The sequence below is a fragment of the Mastacembelus armatus genome, chromosome 9 (genome assembly GCF_900324485.2).
Source record: "Mastacembelus armatus chromosome 9, fMasArm1.2, whole genome shotgun sequence".
Taxonomy (NCBI): domain Eukaryota; kingdom Metazoa; phylum Chordata; class Actinopteri; order Synbranchiformes; family Mastacembelidae; genus Mastacembelus; species Mastacembelus armatus.
In genome coordinates, this window is record NC_046641.1 from 23,194,778 (window position 1) to 23,205,227 (window position 10,450).

The following is a 10,450-nucleotide window of genomic DNA, read 5'->3' on the forward strand; positions in this document are numbered from 1 at the left end:
TTTTTTTTTACTTGTATCCCATGTTTTTCTATCATTTTGAGTATCTGAGTATCATTGAGGTACATGCAGTAAACATTTCTGTACAACCTTGATGGATGTACTGTATCTTCAGGGGCCCAAAACCAAGACCTGAACCTGGACCATTCCTGAGACCTGAAGCGTAGTTTTGCTTTATTTCATCCATTAGTGACTCCTAGCTCATCTGACTAATAGACTGGCTGCACCGTCTCCCCCTTATCTCACTGTCCGTTCTGCTGTCAACACATGAGAACAGAATATTAGTCAGTTCAAAGAGAGAGTGAAATATCTTGATAAATATGTTTGAAAATAACCAGACCTGGACCCTATAGGTTACACAGTACGGCTCTGGTTGGGTAGCAGCTCTGTGTGATTTCATATCTCCTGCTTTTTCACTAATTCCAACCACATTTGTAAATCCTTTGTGTTGTTTGCAATTGAGACATTTTCCGAAGGGTAGCAGCAGAGGAACATTTACGTTACAGTCATTTCATTAGTAGTTCAGGCTCCAAGGTGTCTGTATGCTCGTATAGTACATGGAGATCCCACGGCTGTTTGCCATCTGATACACCTACAGTTTCAACCTTCCCCAAAATGTGGGTTCATTCTTTTTGCTGCGTCTTTATCCCTGCAGAGTGGTGCACACTCCTCCCGTGAGGTCGTGACTCAGGATTTTCCGGGGACAGCCGGTTGCTAAAATGATCGTTCTGATGGACAGTTTTCTGCTTGATCCCTCACAGCTGTCCAGGAGGGAGGGGGGGAGGGAGCCTCCAGAGAACCAGTTCTCGTTTTCATGTTGATTATCACAAATCTGGTGCTGGGGAAGGGACAGTTGGTCGGTCTGTATGTTTAGGCAGGAGACATGTTTGAAGCACTTTTCAAGCCAGGTTTGAGAGAGCCTTTCTCCAGGTTGCTAAAAATGCCCATTTATCATCTAACCAACAGGGAAGCCATACATATTTGTTGTTTTTAATGTAAACACTGAAATTCTTTACCTGGTTTTTGTTTGGTTCGCACATCTGCATGGTGCAGTGGATTTAGATGTTCAAACATTTGCTGTTTACAGGCTGCTGTTGGTTATTACCTGTTACCTTTCTGGCTCCCAGTGGCAATAAAGTTTTATTTTGCGATGAATCGCTCCCAGAATTTGGATGTATTTTAATTTTAAACTCTGCATCTCATCTGCTGTGTAACAAGCTAACAGGATATAAGTCAACTCTGAAATAACTTTGTTTACAAAATCTGTCATCTCGTTCTACTTTGACTCATAATTCAGTAATTATAGGGACAGTACAAAAATTGTTTCACTTTTAAAAATGCAAATGCATCTCCAGCAGTATTAATTATTAGTTAGAAAGCAAATTGCAAAGCTGTGGCCCCTACAGTCTTGGTTGGGGGCCCCACTGTTGGCGCCTTCTTTTCTACAGATAATTATAAAAATCTATAAACCCACATTAGCATTAGCTGTTAGTTGATTACAATAAGGAAAATAAATTCATGATACAAAGTCATAGCTGTTGTCTTTCGTCTAGGAATATAAACACATTTACAACCTATTCATAAATGAAAATAAATATCACAAGGAATTACAAAAAAAATATAAATCTGGGGTGAAGAAAAAGTGAAAAGACCCTCATCTGCTGTCCCATAAAATTCAGACAACCCTCCTTTTAGCAAAAAATTAAAAAAATACATTTCTTCTCTTTTGTTTTCTGTATTTGCTTAGATAAATAAATGAGACATTATATGAGGTATTTTCATTCAGCTGAGCAACATGAATGACTTTTTCTGTCTTTAGTTTAAAAATCACTTCATGTATGTCTGACCAGGAGCAGAAAGTTATGAAGTTCAGCTTTAACAGATTTAACATCTTGGGCGTGAAGTTCAGTGGGTGCACAAACACCAGCATCATCGTCTCAAGTGGAAGAACAACACTCGCTGTGACCAAACAGTAGCTTCAGCAGGTAAAAGCTCCACAGTTGTCCTGTCAGCCCTTTTGAGGTTTTTGTACACTTTTCAAAAATACCTGGAATGATGATTTAAATGTGATACATGACTAGTGTCATTTATCAGTTATGGGCTCATCCATAACGTGTTTGTCCAACGTCTATGAGCATGGTATCTTCCAAGATAAAGCCAAACCCTACGCCATCTATCCAAACCGGTACTTGGGCCAGTACTTGATTTGCGTACGTCTCGGTGCACTTCCTGCATGGACGTTTGTCTTTGGGACAGGGGGTTTGGGTGGTGGTGGCGGCGGGGTTTTCCTCCTCTCTTTGCTCCTATCTGCGATGGTGAAACCTCGCTCGCTCCTGTCGTGCAGGCTGATCCTGGGCAAAAAGTGGGTGGAGACATGCTGGGATTTGACCCGGGGGCTGGAACCCATTTTAGCTTTCCCTCGCTTGTTGAGGGCCACAAACCAGTCACGGCCAGTCCTGTGGTTCCTGTGGATCACTGAGGCGTAAGTGTTGTAGCTGTTCTCCTGGAAACGCTCCCTGAACTTACAGTCATCTGTGAACCATTCCTACAAAAGAACGGAAATATGATATCACCAGGTGTTACCTCTTATCCTTTTCTCAGGGCTTTAATCTAAGGAGACTCAGTCAGAAACTGTTGTTCCTTGGTTTAGATCAGTCACTGAGATTAATCGCAATTCATTTTTGATTAACAAACCATTAATTCTGCTGCGAATTGTTCCACATGTTCCATTTGTGAGTAGATAATACTGGATCTGTCCGCATGGAGACAAGGCTCAGCTGCAGAACATGTGGGCACTCTGTTTGCATGTTACCATGTAACCTAACCCCGTGTTTCTCTTGTTAGCTCCTCTTTAGATAATTACCTATAAATCAGGAATGAGAGCAGAAAATGAACGGCTGTGTTTACTTTACAGGGAAACTCTGACAGCAAGCATCTGAAGCTTATCCGTGATCCCTGACTCTCCCACTGATGACATTTTATTTCCTTGTTAATTCTGATCTGCTGTCAAAATATGAGACAATCAGTGCATCTGTAAAGTCAACTGTTGTTTTACTGAACAGCCAAATTACATTTTCTCACACGGCATCAGATCAGGCAACGTAATGACCTGAATCAAATGAAAAAACTTAACTGGATTTCCATTTTCTGGATCATATGTAATGTCAGGAATACAGCAGCATTCAGATTGGGTAAACACTGAACACTGGCCTGTCATTTCTTACAGTGTGACCCCTGCAGGGCCAGTGTTTTGACTGTGAGCTGATTGGGGTTTCTGCTATAAAACAGACTCCAGAATCAATTAAATTATAAATCCAGCTCCCTAACACTGAGATGCTGAGGAACTCTGACTAAACATAAAACCCTAAAACACAGACTGTTGCTTCTCTCATAAGTTTATTTGTTACAGCAATATTTATTAAAAGGAATTACCAATTTATATTATGTATGTATTACTATTGAACATTTAGACTTAAGAATTCAATTTAGTTCAGTTAATGAATTTGGTATTGCAGAGGGTTTTGAATCTAGCTGTTTTAGTTCTACATATCAACACGATGGAGTACGGGAGTGTTGAAAAATTGGGTTAATGCTGTGAGCAAAACAAACATCGGTAATTATGAAGAACCGCTCTCCACATTATTCTCATCAAAAGTTCTTTTCCAAATCTTACAAACCATTTTCCCAAAGCATCCAGTTGCTACTGTTTTCAGTATATTGTATTTTTTGTGATTTTAAACCTCTAAAAATCAGCGTGCACACTTGCACCCTCTCTCTTTAAAGGCACTTTTGATGTTTGCACACACAGAGAGCGTGGTGGAAGTCGTGCTAAGCCAGAAATGTACAGATCAGTGCTAAATGATGTTCTGTTACACCCTTAGTGAAAATTCAAAGACAGTACGGGCATGATACGTTAAAACCATGCTGTGTCTCGCCGCCCGCTGCACACATTCGCTGTTTTGTCCCTAAAAATATCTCGGGTGGGAAACTCTGACATGTACCCAGAGATGCCTGCTTACTTTCTGCAGTCTGACTTCCTTGTATAACCTCCTGCCATTCTAAACTAAAACAAACTGTTCTGCTTTGCTGAAGAGTGCAGCACAGCAGAAAATGATGCCATTACAGCGTTTAGTAAACATGCCAGTCACCAGAGAGCCCGCTGCGGCCGCGGCAGAAAAGTACAAAGTTTAGGTTATCCAGAGTGACTGACTGTTCCTTTTGGCTGTTGTTTTTAAAAGGTGATTAGAAAATTGTACAGAGCTCCAGAGTCATTGCTGATTTGAAATGATTTAACAGAACTGAGCAACGTACCAGCTCTGGTAGCAGTCAGGGAGTTACGCTGATCCACTGGAGCATGGATGAATGTAGTCATTGCACACACACACACGCACACGCACACGCACACACACACGCACACACACACACACACACACACACACACACACACACACACACACACACACACACACACACACACACACACACACACACAAGCACCATACCAGGAAGAGGCAGCTTTGGCTCCTGCTGTGTTTCATAGGATTTAATGGCTGCGGCCAGATTCCAGGGATGGTATTGTTAAAATCATAATGCTTGTACAGCTGTTTAACCTGGCTCTTGCCCTGCTGCATTGGTCACACTCTTTTAAAGGGAGCTTTCCCATGATCCTCAGGGTTAGCTGCTTCGAGGGCAGAGGTGGAAATTTACTGATGACTTTCTTTTTTTTTCCCTTTACCCAAATAATATTTTTTCACAAACCTGATCCCGTTTTATTTTTACGACTAAAAACTGGACCAGGATCACACCCCGAGAGAAAATGTGTTACACACCCACTAGCTCTTTCTATGCTTAGGTTAAGGAATAAACAGCCATGCTAGAGACTGTGAGGTTGCAGTGGTGCTTTGAGATAAATGGTCATGTCTGTATATTAACATTATCGCAGTGAGAGTGCCAACTTGTTTGGTAGATAATATTTACTGTGCTCCCAGTGTTAAAAACCAAACCGAGTACCGGAGTGCAAATCCATCAATGTGACGAGATTTTTCACTGGGTAATCTGAAACTTTGAGCTGGTTGTGGCTTTTGCTGAACCATCATAAGATCATCAGGTTTTTTTTTTTAGGATTGATTGTCTGGGAACCATAAATGTATTTATCGAGTTTCATGGTAATCCATCAAATATTCAATGCCAAAGACGCCAACCCCGTGCTAAGAAGATTATACTGGAAACTAAACTAAGAGCATTCAAATAGTTAAGGAAGTGTTTGATATCTGAAAGCATCATATAATGTCATTAATCAAAAATGTGTGTTCCGTGGATAAATCCTTGTGTTTCTCCTCCTGTGTCTCCCATGTCACCCAGTGTTTGTTCAGCTAATGCAGGTGACCCCTTCACCTTTCATAAGATTAGGTTTGTGATGACTTGCTGAGTAAGGTCATGCAGAGCAGTGTCCATCTGTCTCCTTGTCCATTATTCAGCCAATAAATTGCCACTGTGAAAACATCTAAATATTAAATATGACAGACGACGCACCGAGATAATGTTCGTTGTCACCTGACACTGTCTGTGGACCCCGGCGTTTACATCCAGCCAAACCATCAAAGCGGTTAAATAGCACGGTGCAGCTGCACCCACAGATTGGAGTTTTAGTTAGACAAATATTTCTGCGAGGCAGAGCTGCTCCGGAGGCAAAAATAAGATCTGGCTGCAAAGTTCGGAGCCAGACAACCAGTCATCTAACCGTCAAAGCTAAACTGAAAAGATCAGATATGAAATTTAAATTTACTGTATGTTTCCCATCAGCCTCTAAAAGCTGCAAAGTGTTTCGGACATTTTGACCTGATTTTGGCGATAAAGGAAAAATGTCACCAAGACATTATAAGAAATGTCTGAGAAAAATCAATATTCACAACAAACGTCTTTAATTCTTGTAGTTTTTGGTCCTGAAATCTCTTAATGCTCACGTGATGCTCATATGTTTGATGTTTGACCCTGTTTTGTAATGATACAAAAGATAATTCAGCTCCACTGGTGTTGATCTGTTGATGTAAATGTGTTCCTATGTGTTCCTGAGGGGAAATAGTGAGTTATGCTAATGGAGGCTTTTCAGCACAATGTATTTTCTGTCCCTGGCTGAGGGGCTTATCTTTATATTAGTGATGCTGCTGCTGCCCAAACATGCTTTCCCTTGTTGCTGGAGTCACAGTGCAACCAGCCACAAAGAGACGATGATCTCTATAAACTGGTGCAGAAGGAGTGAGTGTGGAAAGCTGAACTTTCATTTCTGGCATTTTGACAGTTTGGAACGGGGGATGGGGGCAGATGAGACCGGATTTCTGGATTTGACCACAAGAAAGAAAATCCCAGTGGAAATGCAGCCCCTCATTCACTTGAATGTGAGGAAATGTGCTGATGTAAAAAAAAAAAAAAAAAGGGAGAGGGGTCACGCAAAACAAGCGGCTAATGTGATGTCATCTGGCAGGGTGCTGTGTCGGACAGTTATGTGGATTACTATAGAACATGTGTGATAACTTTCCATAAAATCCTGTCTGTCAGTATAACAAAACCACTGTGCTGCGTATTGGCGTCTAATAAGCGTTAAACACATAAGTCTGCTCCTCTAACTGGACTTCCTGGATCAGACTGTGGCCATGCAGGGCTAACTTCCAGCAGAACCAAAATGATTTTCAGTTTGAGGCGCGTTGTCTCGCTCTGATTCATTGTTTTCTTATCGTCGACATCTGCGCAGTTTCCGTCGATACTGAACTCTTGTTTGGGATGTGGAGCGTTCGTCATTTCCTTATCTGCTGGTTGAGCTGAACACAAGTAACATTTCTCACAAACTGAATTCACTTTGAACAAAGATGCCACATCACTTCGCACCGACCGGGTTTCATGACCCAGTACCAGGAGCTGAGGGGCACAGCACGAACACCCACAGCAGCTCCCCGGCTCTCTTGATTCCTGCTTGCCAGGCTGATTGTTTACTCAACATATTGATTTTCACTTTGTGGTTCGCTCCTCTGTATATTATCGGCCGTCCCAGACAGGACTTAAGCTGCTCTTCCCATTAACACATGCTAATAGGCAGCCGCTGCCAAGGCTCCCACAGATGACTAGGCAGCGTGGCTGCTGGCTGGCCTGCCTACGGCCCCGAGGCCGAGCTGCTGCGGGCAGATTTCAGGCTTACTGTGTGTTTGGGGGGATTTTGGAAGTTTTCAAACTGTGGCTAAAGATTACAATAGTGTGCCGTGACATACAGATGTCAGATTAAAGGATTTTGTTATGCAGCACAGATGCAAAGCTGCACAGTCTAATAAATAAAGCAAACAGTTGCAGGGGCAGCGTTTTCATGGTGAAATGAACTTGTTTTATAAATGAAGAGGAGCAGCAAATGACACAGAGTCACAGTATTTGGCTAAATTAAATCATGGTCCCGGCACTCGGCACACACGAAATGGTCGATTTAAAGTTATAAGTAAACAATGTGAAACTGAGAATGGACATTATGAAAAATATCACCTAACCCGGCAGCTTTATGGAGTATTTTAGCCTTTAGTAGGTCATTGTTTTGGTTTTACAGCACATTTACTGCTTGGTTCAGTCTCACTGCTCATGTCCACTCTGTTCCCAGCAGCAGGAAGCTATTTTCAGCTTCCTAAACATTAGCATTTAGCCGTTTAAGAGGCAGATATTATTCTAAGGCGCTTGTGGAGGGTGTCTGTGGAACACGTGTCTGCCTGATGCGGACAGAGGCAACTGCTTGTGGACTTGTTAACAGTAATAAAGTGACAAATAGTGTTGGTTTGTTCAAACAGTCAACAACAAATTGTATGAGCAAGCTTTTACAAACCCAGACCCACCACAGATAACTCCAGCTTTTAACTTAAAACTGATTCATTAGGAACAAAGTGTCACTTCAGTGTGTGAGATACTTACGGTAGCGTGGAGCCTTCCTCTTTTATTCATGGCCAGGAATCTGTTACTGTAGACCCCTTTGATGCCGATGACCCCCTGAGAAACTGCGAAGAGCTCGAGGACACCTGGGAGAACAGAGAACACGGTCTGACAGTTGATTTATTTTTGCTGCCCTTGTCGTTTTCTGCATCTCAGCACTTGGACTGATTTGATTGTTTTTAGCTTCATGTTGTTTGTTTTTCAGGTAAATGGGTAATAATCTACTGACAGCGAGCAAATTAGCAAAACGTACAGAGACGTGGTAATAAATCAATCACAATGATAATAACTGATCTGTGTTTCCTCACATCCTTGTTTAGTTTTATTACTGTTACAAAGAAGAAAACAAACTGTAGTTTGTTCTATAACCTTCTAAACTGCACTACTTTTCAATGCAAACACACTTTTCTGTATATATTATTTATTTAATTTAGTTTAATTTTTTATTTAATTCTAGTTTATTCTAAAACTGTGTACATACTCCATATCTGTATATACGTTTGCACCAGACACCAGGTCAAATTCCTAGCACTGTAAAGTGTTCTTTGCCGTACATGGCAGTAAAACACAAAGAATGCAGGGCTAATCTGTACTCAGGCTGTTGTTACTGATGATGCAGTGGCATCCTTTCTGTTTTTATCCAGCAGTGTGGAGTTTACACAGCATGCTGTGTTAGTGGCTGGTGTTGGTAAATCAGTGTGCTGAGCAGCACCAAGGTCAGGGAACTTTCCCAGAACATTACAATAACATTAAATATGGGTGTGCCCTCCATTGCTGCTGACTCTAGGGTGTGTTAATTGTCTCAGGTATCGTTTGGAGCAGTGGTATGAAATTTAACGCAGCATGATGGTAAAACAATCTTCATATTACAAATCTGAGGCCCAGAGTCTGCTGCTCGTCTCCAGCGTGTCCTGCAGGATTCAAAACCACATGGCTCTCAGGTTGAAATCCATGTAACCTGACAACTCTTCTGACAGGGACCATGAAATGGAGGCACAAGTGCACTTTCACATGGAGCTTTGGCTGTTTTGTCAGCGAGGGAGCAACGAGGGATTTGATGGTGCAGTAAAAACTGAACTTCTGATTTATTGCTTCAGTTTTTTTTTGGCTTATACAGGACAGTGGTAACTCTGGATGTTTACAACAACTTTTTAAAAATAAGTGTTTCTATTCAGAGCTCAGGTTTAGAGTCCTAATGTGCCTTGTTGTGTTTGATAATATCCACTGTTTATTTTAAGGATCGTTATTTGTTGTCACAACTTTGATCTGAATTTCTCCCTAATTACTAGAAACTAGACTCAAAGCCAGGCTAATATTTCTAGAGGGCCTACCTGGATTCCTGTTAAAATGTTTATTTTTGTCGTATATTTATGTGAAAATTGAACATGTGTCAGAATATCATGGTCTTTTTAAATTATTGATTATTGGAATATAAGCCTCATGAATTCAGACTCTATAAGCTTATTCTACTCAAAGTATTTGACCATGGAGGAATCAGTCAGATCCTGTTTAGCTTTTCTTACAACATGACAACATGAACGCACCATACTTGACTTTCATATTAACTTGTTTCTGCTTGTTTTTTTTTATTTTTAAAATCAAATGATAAAATTTGGACCTGAAACAACATTTCACTAGTTTTGAAAACAGATATTTGAAGATTCAATAATCATTTTAAGCTGGAGATTTTTTTGCAGTGTAGTGTTGTTGAGCCATGACAATCAAACACATCCGAGTGTCTCCGGCTGCACCTGTTACTTCCACTAATAATCTACCTGATGGCCCCTGCTCAGATATTTCACAGGGTCGTGCAGCCTAAGTTTAGGTGCGCGCTCTTCCTGTGTAAATCATTATTGTTAGAACTTCCAGGGATGACATTTGAAATAGATATAGCTGCAAACACAAAGGGGCTCAGTTACAGAAAATACGGGAATGTGGATCCTAGAGCGTATTCACAGCGGGACGCAGCGCATTCATCTGCGCCTCAGACGTTTATGATTTATGCTCAGTGCACTGTTAAACGGGACTGAATGACTTACTCAGCTGGTTGGGCTCATGGCTGCCATTGACTCTGCCGTCGGGATGAATCTGAAGATGGAAGCCGATGCCAACCCTACAATAGAGCCTGCAAGTCCTGCGTCCAGACCTGATCCCCTCGTCCAGAAGTTGGCGCTCCAAAGAGACGTGCTCTGCTCCGGCGGCGGCGCAAATCAAGTGAGCGAAGGTCAGAAGGTAAAGAGAAACATTCATTCTAACAAAAGGGAGACGGTCGCTAGGCCACTTTCAGCATTCTGGTGTCGCTCCTGAGGTCTGGGCACCAGAAACCGTGCGCACACACGCATGCAGCGCTCCTGGGCATTACCCCGGCTGCAGTAGCTGGAGCGGTTCTGTTGGCACGGGGATATTTATAACGCCAATGATCTCACTACTCGATGCATGCCTGAGCTCTAAAGGACGCTCTTTCATCCAGATTTTGTCGCCGAGATGCCACTCCTGC

At 41.9% G+C, this 10,450-nt stretch overlaps 1 protein-coding gene across 1 annotated transcript; it reads right to left on the reverse strand.

The window, feature by feature from the left end:
* Positions 1 to 2,119: 2,119 nt before the first annotated feature.
* fgf5 (fibroblast growth factor 5) lies at positions 2,120 to 10,248 on the reverse strand. Its single transcript, XM_026322306.1, has 3 exons — positions 9,993 to 10,248; positions 7,936 to 8,039; positions 2,120 to 2,542 (listed from the first exon to the last, which is right to left on the reverse strand). Exons 1-3 carry the CDS (start codon positions 10,201 to 10,203, stop codon positions 2,171 to 2,173), a joined length of 687 nt encoding a protein of 228 aa, XP_026178091.1. The 5' UTR covers positions 10,204 to 10,248; the 3' UTR covers positions 2,120 to 2,170.
* Between the last annotated feature and the right edge of the window lie 202 nt (positions 10,249 to 10,450).